Raw genomic sequence first — 24164 nt, forward strand, 5'->3', positions numbered from 1 at the left:
AGTACATGATAGGAGAAGAAGCAATTGTCTTATCTGCTCTGACGCTGTAATGGTTTGAGATAATTTGTTTTAAAATGTTACCATATTTTGGATGTTAAATTTAGCAAGGCTGCTAAGTGTTACTCTTGTCTAAATTCAGTGGCTGAAAGCTAAGACTGCATTTCCAGAGATGGTGATTGAAAAGGTCTGTGTACAGATGAAAATAATAAAGTGCTAATTATCACTAGCCCAGCATGTGGGTAGTGTTGTAAATGAAAACAGTAAAATTTTGTTGTTATGGCATCTTAAATTTTGTACTTTTGCTATAAGATCAAGAATCAACCTCTGTCTCCCTCTCCCCTCAATACTGGGCTGCCAACATTTTGAAAGGCAAAATGCTTATTGTGCTTTACCTTTGTCCTGTTTCTATATTTGTTAAACCTCAGCCTGTAATTTCATTGCCCTTCTAAGGGTGCCCCACAGCAAGTAAATCAATCCAAGCTCAGACAACCGTAATCCCACCTGTCCTCCTTTCCTTGCCCTACCACTGGCAGTTGCACAATGAGCTGCCTCAGAGAGGTGAGTTGGCTGAAATCTAACCCTGTGCTGGGGGAATGAATAGGGGCACTGGTTCGTCTTCGGCCAGCCCTGCTCCTGAAGCCAGCACACCACTCTTGTGTGACTGGTCTTCCCAGGGGAGGGATGGTTTCTACATTTCTGGTTGGGATTCAAGGTTGTTTAAAACGCAAACACGGGCTGGCAGGGCTGGTAAAGAAGCAGTTGCTGGTGTTTCCCTGTCCTCACACTGTCCTATCCCTCCGTCAGGGACAGCACCGATGCATGCGCACGCTAAAATAAATTGGGGTATTGCTCTAGGTTAAAACTAACAGCTGTTTTTCTCAAGTCCCTGGTCTGGTTTACCATGCAGCTGCAGAAGTGTTTACCTCCAGTACCAGGAAGGGTGTGAGAAGAAGTGGCTAAAAGCAGGAGGCAGACAAGCCTTGCTTTTGTCTGTGGCTGCACTAATTTAAAGTGCCTTCAAGTGTTTATTGAGCTATGGCCTCACTTCTGGAAGTGTGGGGTATTTTATGTTGTGAAACATCTGTAATGGGATGGAATGCTCAAACCAGTGTGTTACTGAGGCAAATAAATGGCATCAAGATGAAGGTGGGCTGTGTGTTTGGCTTGTTAAGAAAATTGATTCTGATAGAGGAGCAGATTCCATCCTGAAGAACATAGTTCTGTGGATTTTGTTGGAAACAACAATGGGTTTGGAACACACAAATAAGGTCATTTGACAATACCTGAAAAACCTATTTAGAATTTGATGTCTCGGTGGCCTTAATTCCTCAGTGTTTCTTATTCATGGAACTGTTTTCTTGGTTGTATAAACTTTCTTGCCCACAGTGAGGAAAGCAAAAAATAGATGCAGTATCTTTAGTGACACATTGGTGAAGAGCAGGGAAATGCAGACCACAGGAGAAATTAATAGGAGTGCATTGAATCAGAAAGAGTTGTATAATTGGAGTTAAAATTAATGCTTTAAAATACCCTTTTGCTTACACAGCTCTACTAGATTTAGTTCTGTCATTGCTTACTTAAGCAAGATTTAATTGCATCCTGTATGGAGTCACAAACTTGCAGAAAATTATAGCTTATATATGTAAAATCTTCTCAGGAAACCCACTGGTTAAACTGAATCTGTTCAAAAGGCAGTGCCACGTGTTAAAATTGACATCAGTGTTTCGATATGCATCAGTTAGGCCTTATAGACTGTAATCTTAAGCTGTCTGATGTCTTTGTCATTCTCTCTTCTCCAAGTAAGGAATGGGAATGCATTCTCTAGTCTTAAAGATTAATTTTTAACATGTTTTGGTAGTGAGAACAAGCTTGGCAGTCACTAACAGCAGCCAGTCTCAGGGGGAAAAAGTTCTGATTAATTAACTTCAACAACTATAAAGAATAATTAATCTTTTTTTGTGGCTATTAATAGAGTACTTAGTGCCCACTCCTGCATGTGCAGTATCCTCTCATTTTATTAAATTTCACATTTTCCTTCTTATCCAATGCATTTTGATATGTTTGCGTTGGTTCAAGTTCTGTATTTTGTTGATGTAAAGAACTTGGGTATGAGAAATCATTTTAAATGATCTGCATGATTGCATCAGACATCAACATGCCATAGCCGGGGGGTCACGTGTAATCTGTCAGGATAATTCATCCAGACTGTATTCGAAGGCGCCTGCAGAAGAGATGAATGGTTCTCCTGATGACAGCAGTCTGCTTTCCCTTACCGGCTTTTCAAGAGGTGCCCGTGTTTCTAACACAAGTTTTGGTGAAAAGCTGAGTTTGTTCGTGTTTGCCGTGAACATGGTCCTCAGGACATATGAAATTCAATGCACATCTGCAGACCTTCCAGCAAATGTCAGGTGTAATGTGTACGTGCAAGTGATCTGGTGCTTCTGCAAAGAGCTTGATATCTTCTGCAAGCACAGTAGTTTCGTTGTGTGACAGAGGGGGCTGAAAGAAAGCAAGAGACCCATTCAGCTGCATAAATACAACAGGAATTGTCGGCCCATTCAAGAATAATTGATTTAGGAGTTGACATCTGTGTCCTCTATGTCTTCTCAGATATTCCACTCTCATGCACACAGATTAACAAAAGCAAAAGATTCTGTTGCACTTAATTAATGACTTCCAAATGAATGAAATAGCTAATGCTCTATATATGTGGCTGTAGTTCAAAGAATTGTACTTTCTTTTATTCTTGGAGAAATTGATGAGTGTTGCAGATTGCTCCCCTGATACGGATATATATGCGTGTCTCCGGAATTGATCAGTGGTATTTATAAATCTTTTACACAGAGAGGCTCAAGAACTACACTTTTATAGTACCAATGAAACAAAATGAGGTTTCATTGTTCTGCAAGTTTCACTGGAAATGTGATTTTTAGAGATTTCTAAATAGCTCCTGAACAATGCCACTGCCCTTGGCAGACTGTATATTGCATACCAAATGTGCAGTGGTAATCCTTCAATGGTAATTCTTCAGGCATCAAGTGTCTGGCACTTCTGCTATCACTAACTTAAGTGAAACACACAACAAAATAAGATGTAAAAATGTCCAGTCAGAATTTAAAAATTTCTTTTAAATTTTAAATTTTATTTTCTTTAAAAAATTAGCTTCATAGTAAGATGTTGCTGTAGATGCATTCAGCACTTTTTTTTCCTTTCCGTTCCTTTCTAGTGTGATTTGACAGCAGGTTCTTTAGTGTGGAAAGATTAGAGAAGTATTTTTGCCTTGCATGTTTTCAAGAAAGCCTACAACAAAAGGGAGATTTAAGATTTGCATTTCCATTACATTGTGTGAGACAGATTAGAAGGTTTTTCTATAATATCTAGCTACTCGAAACAAGACCTATTGTTCCTAGCTACAAGGGGAAATTTGGCATTTCTTAGTGATATGTCTTTAAAAGAAAAGTCTCGAGATCTTTTTAAAACTTACAATATTTTATTTGCATTGTGTCACCTAAGTGTGTAAGAGTGTTTTGGTGTTCTTTTGCTTTTCTCATCAGAAGGTGTGCCCTATTCATCATACAAATGCGGTGCTGGTTTTGTTTCATGCTTGAGACAGCTAAACAGCAAACTGGTGAAGAGGTTGGTTTAAATGAATGTTAGCCATGATATTTTCTACTTCTAATTGGAGAAATTTACAGTTTGGGTCAAAGAAGAGGGCCAAGCTTTCCTTTGTATTTGACTTCCAGCAGCATAGGCTTAAGACACAAAAGAGTGGGAAAGAATCAAAGATACATAATCACGTGCATTATTGGTATTTCTGGTTATAAGAAGTAGAATTTATGTGGTAACTGCATTGCAATAACAGGCCCATTGAAATGAGAAATAATTAACTACCAAGTAATCTAGATCATGCAAGCATTTTTATTTTCCTTAAAATCCACTCAGAACAATGGATCTGCCTGTATGGGGGAAGCTACTATGATTTCATGTTCAAAAGGCCACTCTATTAGTGTATCTGCATAATATTTTCAATCTATAAATAAGTAAACAGTTGCTCACCCCTGTCACATGATAGGAAAAGCACAGAACTGGTTAACTGGCCGTTTGTTTTTATTTAGGATATAACCTAAGCCCGACTGCTGCTTATGTTGAAAATTAAGTTTATATATTTACAGTATGAATAGTTTTGAAATACTAGCCACAAATATAATCACGAATAAAGACCTAGTATATATATGTTGGTTTTATTGTTAATATAATAAGTTTCATATATTTTGTAATGCGTATGAGTACTTGCTTACGAAAAGCCAGTTTACTAGCAAAGGAGTCTGTCTTGACTGATAAGTCTGTTGTGACTAATAAGGAATCTGATATCTAAAAGTTTACTCGCTAATAAACCACGGCCATACAGGTTTTGAATTATAAATCTTAGGTTTATAACATGCCGTTGGAAAGAAAACAGGATTAAAATGAAACACAAAACATACGGTTTAAGTTACCTTTTTGTCACACTGGACAATCGTGTCTTACGTATTAGAAAAACAGTAATTTAGGAAGGTAATTTATCAGCTGTCACCTAAATGGAAATAATATTTGTTGTGGGATGAAACAAAGTGTTTTAAAGCAGATTTCTAAAATTGGATGAAAAAAAACATTGCTAAACCACAGCTTTACAAATAGTTTTTGATTTTACTGAAGCAGTTAATTCCAGTTACCTTTTCCCAAAGAAGATGCATCATTTTGATTCGAGCAAGAAAAAAACCTGCAGTTTGCATCTGTTTGTGATTTCGTATATACCAGCAACACTTTAGCTTTCAGAACATGCAGCTGTCTTCCAGTTTGCTCAGATTATAAAGAGAATAGGTTTTGTTACGAGAAATTAGGTGCTTTTGTAAACACAAGTAAGTTAACACTGGTTGAATAGTATACCACAGTTTATTTTTCCTGTGCCACTTCAGTGCATCGGAGTTACTTTTTCATTCAGTCTTGCGTGAAATACATTTAAGACTCTTGAAATTTAGTTAGAATTCTTAAGTACGTGTACAATTTTTGTCCCTAAACCGTAGCTTTTTGTGTTTAGCAGAAGAACTACATATATTAGTGTGTAATATGAAACACCTTCAGACTGTCACTTTTAGCTGTCAAAACTAACATCTGTCAATACAAATTATGTTGATCATTGTGAATTTCCAGAGTGTGCAATCTTGACATAGTGTTAAATCTGTCATCATCACTTAGCAGGAACTGTATACACAGGCATGAGTTTTGAAGGGTAAAATGGACCTACAGATAATTTTTTTTTGCAGTGTCAAAGACATTTTTTAGCAGCATATCTGATCTGATTTTTGTCTTTGCTATTCTTGCTTACTTTACTTTGCTCTAGATCCTGAAAGGTCCTGATTGCTTTTAGGGTAATGTTTACAGATCTCTTTCAGAAAAGCTCTGGACCTTCTAGTGTCAAATCCTGATAATGATAATGCTGTTCCTGGCCTACTCATTTTATGGGACTAAATTCTAAATAGGCTTTTAGCTTCCAGTGCTAACAAAAAGCAGTTGGAGGTGTTATGAGGCTTATTTTGTGGGGCTTATGTGATTGCAGATGTTAATTTTGCTGCATGTGTCCTTGTGTTCTGGAATACTTTGTTTCATCTTGATACAGTAATTTATAAAGAGCCAGTGACAGTGGATGTTACTTAAAGAACATTCTTATTTCCGAAAGAACACACAAATTCTTACACTTACTGTACTGCACGCTGGGGAAATTAATGTCTACCTGTTGAGTAAATAGATTTATCAGTTTGCTCTTTATAATTTAATTTTGAGAATACACTGTGGTGTGTTTTCCACTTGTTAAACAAGTCTTTAGTATTGTTATTGCTGTTTAAAATTAACACTCAAATGTTACGTAGAGGGCTTTGGGTTGGAGTTACAGTTTAACTTGTTGTACAAATCCAGAAAAATTGAGCATGTTCTCTAAAGAGCTGTAAGAATTAATTACAGAATTAAAATTGTGTTAACATAGAAAACAATGCACTAGCAGTTTGATGGTCAGACCTGGCAGTTATTTTCAGTACAGTATTTGCTGTCCATTGTCCTTCCACTTCTGTTCTTTTTCATCATGTTGTGAATACAGTAACAACAGTAAAACTGATGTGCTCTTATTTTGATGGGTTTCTCCCTCCTTCCCAGGACCTGTTTTTTTCTGTACATAGGTGTTGAGGGAACTTGAAATAGCAGGGGCACTTTGTGTACTGTCTGTGCAATTTTTTAAGTCATTATGGATGAATTCTTATCTCACTGAGGAGGTTGTAGCAGCTCTCTGGTCATCTATGATCAGGAGTTAAACATTAGGCAACATTAGTTGAATGATATTTTCTCACAATGGTTGTTTCATCTGCATGTGACTCACCTTGGTGTATTCTTGCGTCATGATTAGTATGGTTAAAAAACCAACAGAGCTCATACCACTGCTGGAAAACAGGATGACTAAAAAAACAGTGAAGCTTTGAAGATGAACATGCATATCTGATTTATTTTTGTTCTTTTGTAGGTGATGGATGTGGACACACTATTCTGGGCCCTGAAAGTGGAACTCTTGCTTCGATAAACTACCCACAGACCTCTCCCAATAGCACAGTCTGTGAATGGGAAATTCGTGTAAAGCCTGGACAGCAAATTCAGCTCAAATTTGGTGATTTTGATATTGATGACTCGGATTCCTGTCATTCCAGTTACTTAAGAGTTCACAATGGGATTGGCCCCACCAGGACAGAGATAGGTAGGAGCTTTTATTATTAATATTTGAAAGCTGCTGTCCTATGTAGAACTTGGGAGATACTGTTAGTACTTCTGCTACTTTTAAAATTTCTTCCTGTTTACCTGCTCTGAGCATAGAGTTACTACTAGGTGTATGGAATTAGTTAAGTTCTTTCTTATAGCCCTAGAAAACTGGTATAATTCAGTTGGATATTGGGCAGGGTAAGACCTTGCCCGAATACGTTATACACTGCTTTGTACAATGTGGATTTTGAGTCTTATTAGAAGTGACAAAAAGAAGGAAGTGTTTATTATTTACAGGAATCTCAAATAAGGTAAAGAAAGGAATTTTAGTAATTCTGTAATCAGAGTTGTGTTTTTCCTGAACCCTGCAAAACTTTGAGGAGAGCTGTGTATAGTTCACCACAGAAGAAAAACAGCCATCAGGTACCAGTTTTATTAGGTCAATGCAAAAGTAATTGCAGTTTTGGACCGTGAATTTTAAATCATTACAACTAGGCTCAAACACGTCGTTATTAATCAAAATAACAACCATTACAATCAACACATTTTTACCAAGGAGATATAAATTTATTTATTCCTGTGGTGTAAAAATCTGTGCTTTGGGATTCGACAAACTCTTGGAAAGCATTTTCTGCATCCTGCTGGTTGTGGAAGTGTTTTTCCTGCAAAAAGTTGCTGAGATGCTTGAAGAAGTGGTAGTCGCTTGGCAAGAGGTCAAGTGAATGTGGCTGATGAGGCAAAACATTGTAGCCCAATGCATTCAACTTTTGAAGTGTTGGTTGTGCTATGTGGAGTCAGGCATTGTCGTGTAGAAGAATTGGGCCCTTTCTGTTGACCAATGCCAACTGCAGGCGCTGCAGTTTTTGGTGCATCTCATCGATTTGCTGAGCATAATTCTCAGATGGAATGGTTTCACTGGGATTCAGAAAACTGTAGTGGATAAGACCGGCAGCAGATGACCAAACAGTGACCATGACCTTTTTTTGGTGCAAGTTTGGCTTTGGGAAGTGATTTGGAGGTTCTTCTTGGTCCAGCCACTGAGCTGGTCATTGCCGGTTGTCATATAAAATCCACTTTTTTGTCTCATGTCACAGTACGATTGAGAAATGGTTTGTTGTTGTTGTGTAGAATAAGAGAAGACAACACTTCCAAACGACGATTTTTTGGATTTTTGGTCAGCTCCTGAGGCACCCACTTGCCGAGCTTTTTCACCTTTCCAATTTGCTTCAAATGCTGAACGACTGTAGAATGGTTGACATTGAGTTCTTCAGCAACTTCTTGTGTAGTTGTAAGAGGATCGGCTTTGATGATAGCTCTCGAGTGGTCGTTGTCAACTTCCGCTGGCCAGTCACTGCGCTCCTCACCTTCAAGGCTCTCGTCTCCTTTGCGAAACTTCTTGAACCCCCACTGCACTGTACGTTCATTAGCACTCCCTGGACTAAATGCGTTGTTGATGTTATGAGTTGTTTCCGCTGCTTGACGACCCATTTTGAACTCAGATAAGAAAATAACTCGAATTCACTTTTTGTCTAACATCATTTCCATAATCTAAAATAAATAAAAAATAAACAGCAAGTAACAAGCCAGTAGCAAAAAAACTTAAAGAGAGAAAAGCGCATGAAAATGATGTATAACATAACCACATTTATTTAAGAATGTATTCCTTTATCAAACAGCAAATTTCAACAATGCAAAAACCACAATTCCTTTTACACCAACCTAATAGTAACTTTACTACCGATAATACTGCTCGAAAGCACAGCTAAGATTCTCCTGAATGCTACAGAAATCCTCAGCACAGGGGTTGAGTACAGGCACTATATAAACATAGAAGTGGTAAAGGAAAGAGTTGTTTGATTGTCCCTTTCTCTGGTGATGTGCTCATTTCAAGTATGCTCACCATTGTTGCCCAGCAGATGAGCTCTCTGGAATGCCAGAGTATTCTCAATGTAATTGTTCCTAAATAATTGCATTTTTTTACTGCTATTAAAGCGTATGTAAATGTCCGTCTTCTCGACAGAATTCCTATATCCTAAAAATGTACTGAAAAAATGATGCATAATAATGATAGCAGAACATCCTGCATTTTGTTCATGCATACAACGATTAGATGCTAAATGTGACACTGATCCTATAATAATCTTTGGTTCTTCAGATTCTCAAAGGAAACTCCACTGTAATGTGTGGGGTTGTTTTTTTTCCCCTCAGACATTTGCCAGTAGCTAGCAAAGTTGTTGTAAGCAGTGGAGAGGGAATTGCAAAACTATGAGGATCTTCATTTAAAAAAAAAAAAGTTTTATATATACATCTTATGTGAAATGCTTTTCTTTTTATATGGAATAACTCTGATTTGAGCTGTTCATCTTTGTGGTGTTAACAATAGTTGTGTAATTCGAATATTCCCCCTTTTCTAATAAAGTTCATAGTCTGATTTTTGTCCTCTTTAAGAAGACAAAATAAATCTAATGACTTTAAGTCAGGGCTTTATTCAAATAGCACTGTGACATCATCTATGTCAACATATATCTAGGGGTTTAAGACCCTTGTGGTTACTTTGTATAAAACTCAAAATAAATGGCTGGTCTTCCTTCACTAAAATTAGTTGTTATTTTGCAAATTATTTTATTTCCTAAAGCTTTAATCCGGAGGGAGAGAGAGGGAGAGAGATTTATTTCACTGATATTGTTTTTGTGCAAGTCAAATGCTGATCCCACTAAATTGAGTCTTTTTATAATGAGGCTAGAGGAATGTTAGCTTTGTTAACCCTCTTTTCCAACTGTTACCTAGGTAAGTGTGTGTGAAAATAAGTATGTGCTTGGAGCCGTTGAGACAGACTTGGTCTAAAATAGGAAACACTGAAGTCCTTAAATGGCAAGGAATGTCCAGTTCTGATAAGTCTATTATTCACTTTTACAAGTGACTTAATGGGTTCAAGTAAATTTTCTACTTCATTTGTTTCTCTTGACTTTAGCCGTTCCCAGCTGGTGTAATAGCACAGTATGTTGTGCAAATGTGTGTGTCGTTCTGCTCTTGATAAATGAAATCACACAACAAACAGTGATACTAACAGTGGCAGATACAGATGATGCAGATTCTTGAATGTTCATGTTTGAAGCAACAAACACTGGAGAGATTAAACAGTGACCTGAATTTGTTTGGAAGAAATTTGGATTTTTCCTAAGTTTTTCCATTCAAGACTACTGACATGGTGTAACATGAAAATATTTCTATTGTATAACATCTGAAATGCAGTGACACTGACTTTAATGCAAAATGACTTAAAAATTGGCTGATTAGATTAAAAAATTGTTAATGGATTTGTTCATTGATAAACAGAGAAGGTTTCTCATAAAGCTTTTGAGGGCTGGTTCTAATTCCAAGCCTTCAAAAGAAGATTTAAATCCTTGGTATTAAGTTTGTCTTTAATTTAAGTAAGATCTAGAGGTGTTCTGTATTAGATTTCATCACATTCAAGTCACTGTGCATCTACGGTCAGATATATTTATATAATACATACAATGTGAGCACAGATCTATAGGAGCAGAGAACATAAGCTGCTGTGGGAATTCCTTTTCCTGCTGTAATGTTATCGTATGGAAGCACTTGGAGTCCTTCATTGCATATCTACAGACATCTTCTGCACATACCATTGACAGAGGCGTCATGGCAGTCGTGTTTTGTCCCTTTCTAATGCCCGCCTTTTAAAAGTTTGCTAAAAATCCAGCAAGAGACCAGGGAAGAGTTAGAAAAAATACATATAGTCTCAAAAGTGACTTGCCGTGATGCATAAGGTGCATCAGTCTAGAGTTTGTTAAAGGCTGTATCTCCATGGTGCAGGCAGCACTGGATAGTTTATCCAAGCTAGATTTAAATGTCTTACCCTGTATATTTGCCCAAAGAAGATGATAAATGGTATCTTGAGGACAGCCTGACGCACCCCAAGAGGACTCTCATGTTGGCCAATCATGTAACAAGATCCAGTGGCTGAAAACAAAAGTTAAAAAAAAAAAAGTGATAGCTGGAAAAATTATGCGGTTCATCATAATGCAGTTAATCATTGACACGTGACTTAGAGCAGAACACAGGGTCAATGTGGAGCCCTGGTAAAAGGGAACTTATTTATTTGTAACTTTTGCTGATAACCAGTTTAAGTAGTAAATTGAGGTAAGCATTCTAAATTTCATTGTAAAATTAATTAGAAAATACCTTTGCTTTTTAAAAAACATATCTGAATAAGCAATGTTTAGAAAGCTCTGAATAATGATAGGAATTTGTATTTCTAATTATTTTAGTAGTATTTGAGAGTGCAATTCACTTTGTAAGGTATTTGACATATGCATTATATTTGTTTGTGTTATATTTATATCTGTTTTGTGTTATATTTGTTGAGAACTATTCCTGCAGGGTAGTGTTATTCCACTCCCTCTACTTTAGTATTGTAATTTACCTTCAGTTGAGAAGGGAGTTTGGTTTCTTTTTTGCTATTTTACAATGTGATAACATACTTATTATCAAGAAAGCAAATAATGAATGATAAATGGAAACACGTGCAGTGTCATTTGCTGCTGGTGATTATCCACTGCAGAATCTTAAATAGGGCTATAGATGGTTTACGACACTGAATGATCAAGGGAGCCTATAGAACAGAAGATATTTTTTTCCTTATCAGGTTAATAAGCTGATCAGTATTTCATTAAACTTCCTAATTAGTAGGACTGGATAATATTGACTTAGGTCTGTTTAACAGCCGTTCATCCAGGTGATGTTATTTGTTAGTAATTCTAGGACTTCATAGGACACATACTGTCAATATCTGCAGATTCCAGCATCTTAGTTTAAAACGTATTGCTTTTGGTAATTTTGGCAAGAGAAGTATCCAGGTGCAGAACCTCTGTTAGATTTTATAGGTGCAGCAAAACAGAAAGTGAACCAACTGGCAGTTTATATAAATGGTCCTCACATACGCTTGTATGTTGATGCTGAAGTTCAGTGAATCATGCGTGCTGTTGTTCAAAATTGAGAAAAGTAGTTGACAGAAACTGTGAAGTAATGGACGAGGAAGCAGTGCCCCAAAAGCTGAGGGAAGAAGAAGGACTTTTTTCTCATTTGCTTCTGCAGATGATTCTTGGTGCCCTAACTTGATCCTTAACAGATTTCTTACGATCTTTGAAGAACTGACTGTGAAGCCATGTGTGGCTAGAGGTGAAGGTTGCATCTATTTGGAAGAGTTAAGGGTATGAGAGAGACTCACCTGTTGACAGTGACAAAATAAATGTGATACCCATACTCTGCCTTTTGCTTTAAATGGACACAGACTACATTATTTACTGTCATGCACATGTGTTTGGTTTTGAATATATGCCAGAGGTAATGCGAACTTAAGCTGCAAATTAAAAAGATGCTTATTACCTATGTTGGTTTTGGTCCATGTCTGTTCTCCCCCTTCTCTCCATAGGAAAATACTGTGGGTTTGGCTTCCAAATGGATGGTTTAATTACTTCAAAAAGTAATGAAGTCACAGTACAGTTCATGAGTGGAATACACACTTCTGGACGTGGATTTCTTGCAGTTTATTCGACCACTGACAAATCAGGTATTTATCATAATTTGGTAATTTTCCTGTACTGGTAGAATTAGAGCTGTCTAGTAAAAGCACAGAACTATTTTATTCATTCCTACATTCTCACAAATTAACATCTGAAAACAGAGGCTTTTAATGCAGTCTTCCTGATAACTTCTGTGTAGGAAATTGGACTGTTCGGTGACTATTTAAGTTACTGTAGTTTTAAAGAAATGGTATCAAAGCTTACCCTGGATAGCAGAGCAAGAATCTGTTATGAATGAAAGAGCTGCTTTGAAGAAAGGACGAAATGCATTTTTTCAGGTAGTAATCAAGATAACGAGGATTTTTTTCTTATCTAATGGTATATCTTATACAGACCAACCTTGTGGAAAATTTTATTTCAGTAACTGTTTTCTATACTCCCTCAACTTTTCAGTTATAAAGTTAGCTGACTACTTTTTGGTCTTTTGGCCATTTTGTGTTTTTTCCATATTTTTGGTTATTCTAGCCGCTCAAAGAGGTTTCTGTATTTGTTTTGCATCTCCTTCCTCTCATGGTAACAGTAAGTGACATACATGGTCCGCAAGGAAATGAAGGATTGCCAGCAACTGCTTCACAAGACAAAAGGCTTGAGACAGCCCTTTCTAGAAGTAATTCTAAAAAGAGAAGAGAAAGAATTTTCATTTTTAATTTTCATTTAGTGGCTTTTCTGATGCTTTTGTCTCTGTATTTTGGACTATATGTGCTGATACACAGCAGACAGAAACATGAAGTTTGTGATATCACTCATGGATGCCAATAACGTGGCACTCTGTTCTCAATGCTACCTGGTTTCAGTACTGTAGAACCATTAAAGGCTGAAAATACAGGCCTGTTTAGCTAGCTTATTAATTTAATTTTGTGAAAAGAGTGTATGTTTGTGTCTCTGAATTATGTTAGGTTCGCTGAAGTATAATAGTAAATTAAAATTAAGCTGCACAGAAAATGAATGTGTGTAGTAGTATTTATCTTCTTGTCTATGTCACATTCTCAGTAGATTTCCCAGTTATTCAGACAAATTTTCAAGGTTCTACTATAATACAACAACTATTGCAAGAAAATTAATTCATTCTGAGACTTTCGGTTAAGCCACAGAGGCTCAAATGTATATTTTTGTGCATTTTAAAAAGCATACTGAAACTTGTTGTCTTTTATCATCCTCTTGTCCTGATACTTTTTTTCTTTCCAGACCTAATTACCTGTTTAGACAATGCAAGTCACTTTTCCGAACCAGAATTCAAGTAAGACTGATTTTACCTGTTCCCCTCCCAGTCTCTTTCATGAAGTCATTTTAGTGTTTCTACTTCATTCTGTTACTTACACCTCATGCAGCTTGAAAATTGGCGGTCCAGAGAAATTAAGAAATAAACTAATTAGGCTTAGAGTTGAATAATTTTAATATTTGCACTCCTCCTTCCTATCTCTCTCCCTCTTTCTCTCTCTCCCATTTTTGTATACAGTATACAGTAGAACCTTGTTAATTTGCACTAACACGTAGGAGCTAATATCTCATTGCCGTAGACAGAGTATTGCTTTATAAACTTGTGTTACAGCAGGTACACACTTCAAATACTGAAATTCATATTACAGTTATGAAAGGAGCGCTGAACTATGAAACGAGTTAAAAATTTCAAACCCCTTTTGCAGCTTGTAAATTAATAAGGTTCTGTAAAGGCACAAAATGTTGTTCCTTCTCATTGAGGAAACGTTTGTCATTTCCCTGTTTTTCCCTTCTGCATTTCCATCTAGAGCAAGGAGAGCGTTTAAAGTTGCGGACTGTTGTGAAGTATGTAAGCTTACTTTTTGGAGAACTTAAGCCGTGGCATCACAAAACATTTCAAAGTGCAAACTTTCCATTTCTCTCTCATTTTCCCAAGTTCCAAAACAGGGCTCTAATTGTAGGTTGTGGCCTTGCTCAACATGTGCCAAAGTCTTCAAATACCACTGTTTTCATAGTACCTGCAGTGTTGCTTCAACTGTTGTTGAGCTGCAGTGAAAATGTTAATAGTTTGTGTCAGTTCACTGTTAGATCTTGAAGATTTAAGGGGTTTTGTGTGTGTAATATGAAGTGGCACTAGAACGTGAACATTGGTTTGCATCAGAGGTGTAGATGTCTTGCCTCTTGCTTTCCATGAACTAGTGGTATTAACTGAATTTGGCCACTTTTTTATGATGAAAGCATTGCCAGGAGTTATTATAAAGTAGCATTACTTTAGACATGTATTGTGTAAAGATGCAAAACTAATAGATATGCAGGTTTCTAGTTTATAAAATAAAATGCATGAATTACTTGTAAGTACTTGTAAGACTTTTAATTTACAGAAGCCATGCAGTATTTATATTATAAAATCCTGGCTTTATTGCTTTTTTATATTGAGACTGGAACTGTAGTTTCAGTTGAGACATTTTTTAAACTTTTTCAAATGTCTTTTCTCCTGCTGTATACTTCCCTTCTTAAGTATTTTTTTGTCTGATTTCATATGTCTTCAACTAGGATATGTCATTCAATAGTGATATGTGAATGATAACGGAGTATTGTAAATGAAAAAATAGTGACTATTTTATAAAATGGTAAGAGTTGCAGTTGCTTGCGTATCTTGACTTGATGTTTTTTTCTCTTCTAGTAAGTATTGTCCAGCTGGATGTGTGATTCCTTTTGCTGACATTTCAGGCACTATTCCCCATGGATACAGAGATGTACGTAAAAAATACCATGGGCTTACATGAATTTTGGTAAACACACACTGTATAAGTACAAGTTAATCATGGTTGTTCACATTAGTTCTGCTCTCTGGGTTCTGGAATTTGTACCTCTTAAAGTGAATAGCATGGTTTTCATTTTTTTGCACAGCTGCTAAGTGGCTGATGCTTCAGATGTTGCCATCTCCAAGAGGTGAAGCAGTGAGGTAGACACCCAAAGATTTTTGTAAGGCCTGCTGAGAAGAAGGACAGATCAATCAAAATATTGTTTTTTACTTTCTGGTTTGTTTTTGTTGGCTTTTTCAGGTTGGGAAATTCAGATTTATACAGAGGGAACCAGTTCTTTTAATCATGCCCTCTTTTTTCATGCTATAATACATCTCTAAACAGAGAGTCTCAGTGGTTATCTTAATTTTTTGTTACAATACGAGAGATGAAACACTATGCTCAGCAGCTATAAAACCATTTGCAAAACAGTTAATGCTGTAAAATTAATAGTTCTTTAAACTGGAAATGAAAATCTTGAATAACGTACTATTTACTTAGAACACTACAAAAGCCTATATATTGTATTTTTCAGATGTAAGCTTTTGTAACTGAATTAGCATACCTGCCATAAGACTAGAGGGTGTTTGCTTATTTTTAAGTGATTATAATTTTGCTAGCAGTCTGGTCAAGAATTACTTTAGATGTCTTTGTTTATCTTGAAATGCTCTTTTAATAAACCATTAGATCCAGCACAAAGGAAAGACAATTTTAAAACATTAGCAAGCAAAGATTTTAGTACTAAGTATGAACTTAAAGTGTGCCTCTCTGATTTTCTTTTCTCAAGTATCTGTAAACCCTAGGCTGCCTGCTTAAATAATAACCCATATGTAAAATTGTCATCACAGCACAACTGCATTGTATGTTCTGGGCCATACTGAGTCCTCACTATGTGGCTGCAAGGTAATTTTTGTAGCTAGTAACAAGACGCAGTTGAGTCTCTGCCTGATGTATTTGCAGCATCTGTAGTTCTGCTTGTTGGGAGCTTTTTTGCCACAGTCTGGAAAACTGTTTTCTATGGAGGAAAAGGGAAACTTGAGGAAATAAATGCTTCGTGACTTTCTTTTTGTATACTTTATAGCCTTGAATAAAAGGCAGAGAATTTCTCACAAGACAAGTTGTATAGAAAAAACCCCAATTGTCCAGCACTTTAGACAAAGTTTCAGGTAGAGATTTCTCTATTTTTTTTTCAAATGATCAGCAGCTGCTTGCTGCTTTTAAAAATACCTTAGATCTTGATATGTGTGTGTGTGTGTTGTGTGATCCAGAGTCCTTGAGGACTTGGAGCGCCCATTGCTGACATCTTCTGGTGAGCAGGGAGTCCTGTGCTCTTACTTTCAAGGAAAAGTATGAAAGGAGAGGGGAGCTGCATGGATGAGTGAGACAATTACATTTATTTAGAAAGCTTTTAGGATATTTGACTGATGAGGAATAGGGTTAGAGTTTTTATGTGTGAATACACTGAGGAGATTTATGTTTGGAAAAACTTTTTTTGGCCAGTGAGCTTGAGATACAGGCCTACTATACCATGTTGTTCTGGTTTTAGTTCTGTTTTTAAAATAACGTGAGAAAGTAAGTCACCCATGAAGTCTTCCTTCTCTGGAAAGGACCTGCTGATTCCTTCCTAAAGAATTATAGTGAGGCTCTGTAGTACCCAGTGGACTGGTTGGCAGAGCGGAGCAGCACGTGTTTTCAGTAGAACCAGCTAGCAGCAGGCTTTGTTTGGAGGAGCAACTGTTTGCAGAAAATAAAAATCTGCAGTCATCATCTGTTGCTTATTGACTTGGGCAAGTATGCACTGGGATAACCACACTAATAATAACAACAAGCTAAATATGGTTTCTGGAAGGTGGATTGGGAAAGATACCCAGATGGTCCTTCAGAGGCAACTTGGGCCCAATCAATCTTCTAAAATTCAGGTTGATTCCAGTCTCATTGAATGTGAGCAAGGGGCTGCAGGACAGTGTGTCTGTGTGTACCCCAGTGCTGCACATTGCAGGATCACTGGGGACAGCACTGTCTATGCCTGTTGCACTGTGTGTAGCCAGTAAACCTCCAGAAGCCTTGGTGTGTGCGGTGGATGGGTGCAAAGCCACTGCTGCTAAGCCGTCTTTGGAACTGGGCTTGTCTTTCTGCTCCTGAGCACTAGGATATTTCTTGGTCAAGCCCGTTTGGCCTGGAAGGGTTTATTTCCCAGCTGAAAATCTCCTGGGCTAGCTTTGGTCCAGAGACAGAGGCATCTTGCACTGCACACTCTGTGCTGTGCCTGAAGGACTTGGTGTAGTGAGCGAGTCCTGTTCTCTGTGGCCCAGCGAGCCTGCAAGCCAGGGAAATGGAGGTGTCACCCTGACATTTGTTAGTGCATCTGGGTTAACAGTCCTCCAGGGAGAGAAGAAAAGAACAGGATGTCCTGCAGAAAGTTTTTTCATACCTGATCTCCACCGATCTGTACAACCTAGGTAATTGGCTTCTTTAGAACGAATTGTGTTCATGTCTTACTGTGAATTGATATGGATCAGATTGCTGGATGGTTAAACCATGTTTAGCCATGAATTTTTAAAAAGTATAGCACATCAGCTAAAAGTTACAAAATCTGCAGTGCATCACTCCTTAATTGTGAGAAAATGAATAAACATACTTTCAGTGTGCTTTCTATTAAAAGGCTTCCTAGTGTTTATGTATTCAGCTTCTGTTGTCTAATATAGAAGATTTACTGTAGGCTGAAACTGAGCTGTCTGGCTTTTTCAGACTGATTTACCTCACTGTTTGAGCTTATTTGATTACAGGAGTTACTTTACAGACACATCTGGGTGAGGATGGAGTGAAATGTAGGATCTTGGTTTTGTGTTTTTATACGTTCCATAATAAAACAAAGATGAGTGGTTTCTAAATAACAGAGAGAACAGTTAAATAAGAACAGTTTCTTAATGTAATAGTAACAAAGACTGTAAGTGGAAAATGTAGCATTTACAATAAACTGTGTAATATTTAATTTCTTTATAATGTAGTATTAAGTTTTTGTTTTTCCCCTTTTTCAAGTCATCATCACTTTGTATGGCTGGTGTTCACGCAGGCGTTGTGTCAAATACTCTGGGTGGCCAAATTAATGTTGTAATCAGCAAAGGCATTCCGTACTATGAAGGCTCCCTGGCTAACAATGTCACCTCAAAAGTGTAAGTGTACTTCCTATATTCTCCTTGTCTTTAGCACCTTAGATCTTGGTAGTGTCTCATCGCAGGATTAATTCAGCTAGTGAAGCTACGTGTTCCGTGCACAGGTTCTCTTCTGTAAGGTTCTCACAATGCTCTTTTGCTGTGGTATGATTGTTTTACCAGATATATTTAACCTCTGGACCATAAAAATTAATTTTTCAAATTCTGCAAGGAGGTTTTATCTTGCAAAATGCGTGGCTTGACTGCAAATTCCTAATGGTCTGTGGAAAAATAATAGTTTAATGCCAACTTTTTAGTGGCAGGGAGAAGAGTGTAACTTGTCAATTTACCTAATGAGTCCCAGGAATGAAAGCAATCAGAGGGGATTCTTGCTCTTATGATGAGCTTAATTTAAAAGGGAAGCATTAAAACAAAGTCTTCCATTTTGCTGGGCAGATGTTTGTTTGAAAGCCGTGAAGTCAACTGACTAGATGTCAGTTGAAAAGGTGTTTGTACTGAAAGCGTTGCAACCTGGTGACAGGAAGTGTTACTTTAATCATGAAGGGCTTGTTTAGGCATATGTGCAAAGGTTTTAGTGGCAAGCGGTCTGACATGAAAAATAAATTGAAGACAGTTTGTTTCAATTTTCCTCACTGGCTGCCACGAACCCCATCTTTTGTTCTCTGCAGGGGACCATTATCTACAAGTCTCTTCACATTTAAGACGAGTGGTAAGCATTGTCACATCTATTACATGTTGATACTTTCATACGGATTTTGTGAGTAGAAATAAGTATGCAGGCATTTTATTATTTTTTGTTCTAGATAGTGAGGCTTTTTTTTTTACTTCATTCCTCAGGAATGTATATTTTTGAATTGTTTTACTGTCTCATTTTGATGATTAATTATCACTGGGTTTATAGATACAGTGATGTGTAAAGTAAGCATTGCCTTATCTGCAGAAAGAGATTCTTTCAGGTTGTATTCCTCTATTATAGTCTGGGTTTAAGTGACTCATCTCCCATACTTTGAACACACTGCTGAAGCAGAGTTGGGCACTTAAGAGTTGCTCTCTGTTTGTAACAACTGTGCATTGTAGGTTCTTTCCAGGTTTACTCCTTGCACTTTCCTTGTTGCCTGCTAAGAAAGCCAGCAAAAATCCCCAAATGATTCCTCGACTTTCTCCACCCCATTTTACTTTTCTTCTCCCATATTCTTGCAACTGAATGCTATGTGATAAATTACTTGTCTCCTGCTCTGGAAGGGCATTTCTTGGGCCTCTGTGTGTCAGTTGTGTTCCTTCTTGGCTGCCATGTTTTGTTTCGTAAATGTATATCAAGTTGCTGATTGGTATGTTCACCCTTTTTAGAGCTTTACTTCTTTGCATGTTTTTACTTTCTGTCAAGTCCTGGTTTTCAATTAAATTAGCTCTAGTTTTCTAAATGGAAGCTAGCTTTTCTCTAAGTCGCCTTAAATGCCATCTTTGAAGTATTGTGAAGACAGTGGTCTTTCCTTAGTCTCTTTAGCTGTTTAACAACACCAAATGTTGTTAACAACACCAAAAAAAAAAAAACCCTAACAGCATTAGGTCTGTTTTCCATAAAGATAAAATTAAAAACACCAACAAAAAAGGGGAAATTATACACATACTCCTCAAAAGGAAACAAATACTTTGCCTAATAGGTAAATAAAGGTGATAGCTGAATGGGGAAATAAAGACAGGAATTTGATGGGCAGGAGTGTTTTGAGATGGAAATGTATACAAACAAGCAAAAATTTGAATATTATATGTATTATCTTTTATAATAATTTATGTCCCAGACATCTGCAAGAGCTGGAAGAAGGAATTGCATGTTTGATGACCTTATGCATGGAGAATATTAAGCACAGTGATTGAGGCAGGGTTTGTTGTCTTTCAGAATTTGATCTGATAGTGTATATGAAAGTAATTAAATGGCCTGGAAATATGAAGAGATGAGGCTAAATACTTATCTAAACTATCTGGATTTCAGTGATACATTTGAGAAATTACTGAATGAGCTAGAGACAAGATGCAGGTCTAGATTAAAATGTATGTAGTTGGGTGGCCTAGGAGTTGTTGGGAGGAAAAAGAGAACTCTCTAGTGTGCTCAAATGAGGTTTATCAGGCTGTGGTGAAGTTACTAGTGTGGTTCTTCCATAATAGCTGGATTCATGACTTGGTACAAAATTGAGGAGTGTGTTATTAATGCTAGAGGTGTGGTCAGTACAGAGGAAGATGAAACTGTTTGTACAGGAAGACTTGCCTGACTTTGAGACCCGAGTAATAGAAATTATTGAAGAATTACAGAGTAAAAAGTATAACGTTGGGTACGTAGAGACTGAGGCATTTCTCCTTCAAACTGGCAGCATGGTAAATGGAAGTGGCAGATGAGGGGAAGGATCTGGTTAGTGAAGTGCTGATGTGATCCTGTGCTGTAGCAGGTGAGGTATCTTCAGGAGAGACAACAGACTATTAATGCCATTGCACTGGACATTGGCAAAGCCTTTTCTGGGATACGGTCGGATGGGGGCTCTGCCACCTGTGCCTCCCTTGAGGGATGAGCACCCGACCTTGGTGCAGAGGAGGGCTGCAGGGGACCTGCTGGGAGCGGGGGAGCTCACAGCAGAAGGGAGGCCAGGCTGGGTTGTTCAGGCTGGCTGGCTGAAGGCAAAGGTTGCTCTCTGCTGATGTGTCTGGGGAATACGGGTGTGAGAGGGAAAAACTGTTGGCACTACAGAAAAGATTTTAGCAAAGAGCAGGTGGATATCAGCTAGCCACAAGGAAATTTAGTCAGGAATATCAGAGATGTTTTATAGGCATCAGCAGAATGTGACATGGAAAGAAACTTTTACTAAGAATGGTGACAAAAAAATACAGCTCATTTCAAGGATGTGTTTGAGCTCAAGGCCAGGGTTATGACATGGCTTCCTACATTTTTTGGTGTATTGTTTGAATTAACATTTTGATACTGAGGTGGGTTTGAAAAACAAGAAGTTATGTAGACACAGAAAAGGAATGAATGATTTGTGCATGAACCACACATACTATTAAACCATGACAGCTCCCCCAAAGCTTCTCTGCTAGTGCTCTGTGAGGGTGGTGATTGGAGAATATCCACATTACTCTTGAGCAGGTGTAAGTCACGTAATAGTCAAGACCACAAGTTTGGTTCCAGCATCACTTTTAGAGAACTAAAGATGGTGTGTTCCATTGGTAGCGTTGTTATGGAGTAAATTTAGATGGCAGTTTAATATTTGCATGTGAAGTCTTAAACTCCAAGCAAGGAAAATCATTTTGCAACTTGAATTTTCATTTTGAACCCTCAGGTTGCTATGGGACACTGGGGATGGAATCTGGGGTAATCCCTGATTCTCACATCACGGCATCATCTATTCTTGAGTGGTCTGACCAAACAGGACAAGTGAACATTTGGAAACCTGAAAATGCCAGACTAAAAAGGCTTGGTCCTCCTTGGGCTGCTTTTATCAGTGATGAACATCAGTGGTTGCAGATTGACTTGAATAAAGAAAAGAGAATAACAGGTAAGTGAATCTGATGTGACTTTTAAGCAGCATTCAAAAAGTGTTGTTGCTGACATCATTTTTTCCAGTCCTTGGTCTTAGATAAAGTCCAGGTGAAATCTAATTATCATTACAGCAAAATTGGTTCCATGTCCTAGCTAATATACTCAGGAGCCTGGAGTCAGAGTTGACCAGGTGGAGTCTCATGCTAGAAAACCCATGTTCCATCAGCATTTCTTGAAGTGTTTCCTGTGGTTTTATTGGATCCTTGATGGTTCCCTTTTTCTGCCGATAGTCTCCTTGGAGGTAGAGATCCATCTCCAGTCAGTTCAGTTTGCTGGTACCGCTGATGCTGGTGTACTGACTTAGGTTTCTAGGTTTTCGCTGCTGCCTGTCATGGCCCTAGTAAATCCAACAGTGGAGATAGGAGCAGTTGCAGTGCAATGTGAGATAAGCAGCAGACTGAGTAAACCAGCTGGCAGCCTCCCCTTCACCTCCTTTCCTGAAGTGGAACCTGATTTTGGGATGGTGGACTCCTCAGCAGTTCTGCTTACCCTCAGTAAACAGAGCAAACAGTGCCAGCTGATGCAGCCAGAGTTTGGGTTAGGCGCTGATCCTTGGCAGAGATTGTGATTGACTGTCTGTCATGATTTTAGTAGCTGTGTTTATCTGGAGAGACAGCTGGAGGGGCTGGTGTTTGCTTCACATTTTGGGAGTTGGGCAAGTGAAATTATGGTTGCCTGATCCTGTTGTTCACCACGTGGCCCACGCTGCATAGTGAAGCACTGAGGCATTTGCATTTTGGGCTTATCCTCATGGGTAGTGTGAGTAGTGGCAGTGCAGCTATTGTATCTGCTGTGCTGACGTTAGTGTTCTCTATTTTGGTTTAATTGTTCAGAGATGACTTGCTGTTGTTAATGGGCATGCTTGCAATCCAACCTAAAAAATCAAGTGGCTTTAGTTAGAATGCTTTTTAGAGTCCCAGGCTTTAAGACTATTGTGAAACATCCTCCTTTGATCAGGTTGGGTTTGTCTCTTTCTCAAATGCATGAGCTGGTCTCTGTAAACTCAGCTGCACACCTGCTATCAGCACCTTGGCTTCCTGTCATTAAGCAACTCGGGTTTAGCAGCAGCCTTTGTTATTACCTCCCTGGGGACTATTAGGATTTTACATTAGTCCCCTAATTCCTGTGCTAATAAGCTTTTACAAAACAGCTTCCCTGTGTGAGTTGTTCTGCAGCGCTGAAGTGTCAGCTTTAGGAAGCCGTAGTCCTTGCAGTGATGCTTTTGGTTGGCAGTACAAAAGCAGGGAAAAGTGGTGCCGTCTCAGCAGATGAACAGGCCGTTTCCATCGAGAAACGATGGGGAAGTGCTTAGCAAGGTTATATTAATGAGAATTAAAATACAAAAGTAAGTAAAATGATTATTAAGTTTCAGGCACTGTAGAAGTTTCAGACTCTGGCAGCTTGGATAATAAATGAAATGTAACTGGATCAGTGGAGATTCTAACTATGTAACCCTGGATTCAAAAGCCAATCTATTAATTCTTACAAACTGGTTCCAGGTTTTGTCTAACTGGGCACCTTCATTTTCACAGGTATTATAACTACTGGGTCAACCTTAGCAGAGCACTATTATTATGTCTCAGCCTACAGAATTTTATACAGTGATGATGCACAGAAATGGACAGTATACAGAGAACCTGGCATGGATAAAGATAAGGTAAAAATACCACACGCTTTCTACGTATCTTCTGTGGAGATTTTGCAATTGTAAATATGATGAAGTCTGGTACGGTGAGGAAACATTAAATAACTTTCCTGTTCAGTGTAATTTTGCATCAGAAACAGCATCTGTGCAGAAGAAAATATGAAAATATGTAAGGATTTGAATGGTTCTGAAATTATTTTTATTGCTATTTGAGGGTGAGACTATTCTATACAAGAAACTTCTGTTGCCAGTGGTAGGCTGGCTGGTACTGTGTCCCTTTAAGAATAATCAGATTTCTTTCAAAATAGGTTGTTTCAAAATTAAGGTTTATGTTCTCATCCTCTTGTGGTTACAGAATAAATGTTAGGGTTTTATAATTTTCTATGTTTTATAATGTTTCTGTCAATCTTTTTGACAAAATAGTGGTAAGTTTCTTTCTTGTGTAATCTAACAGCCCTTGCAGAGGGGAGTTTTCTTGAAAAATGAAATGGTATGTTCAGATTGCAAATGCTTTACCACACAGAAAAATTGCCTAATATTAGTGGCAAGATAATGTTATTTTCCCTGTGTTTATGGTTTTGCAGTATTTAATAGCCAAAATGAGAACATTAATGTTCTACTGGGTCTTCCCAGTGG

General features: G+C 37.8%; 1 protein-coding gene across 1 annotated transcript in view; it reads left to right on the forward strand.

Moving 5' to 3' along the window:
- Window positions 1-24164, forward strand: part of DCBLD2 (discoidin, CUB and LCCL domain containing 2) — a 48014-nt gene that overhangs the window by 11346 nt on the left and 12504 nt on the right. Inside the window, exons 2-9 of the mRNA XM_065658713.1 lie at window positions 6548-6775; window positions 12233-12370; window positions 13569-13620; window positions 15004-15076; window positions 18164-18297; window positions 18966-19006; window positions 21624-21839; window positions 23416-23540. Coding sequence (XP_065514785.1) covers window positions 6548-6775; window positions 12233-12370; window positions 13569-13620; window positions 15004-15076; window positions 18164-18297; window positions 18966-19006; window positions 21624-21839; window positions 23416-23540 — 1007 coding nt within the window. The remainder of the gene's footprint in view (window positions 1-6547; window positions 6776-12232; window positions 12371-13568; window positions 13621-15003; window positions 15077-18163; window positions 18298-18965; window positions 19007-21623; window positions 21840-23415; window positions 23541-24164) is intronic.

This window comes from Caloenas nicobarica, chromosome 1 (assembly GCF_036013445.1).
Source record: "Caloenas nicobarica isolate bCalNic1 chromosome 1, bCalNic1.hap1, whole genome shotgun sequence".
In the NCBI taxonomy this organism is placed as follows: Eukaryota; Metazoa; Chordata; class Aves; order Columbiformes; family Columbidae; genus Caloenas; species Caloenas nicobarica.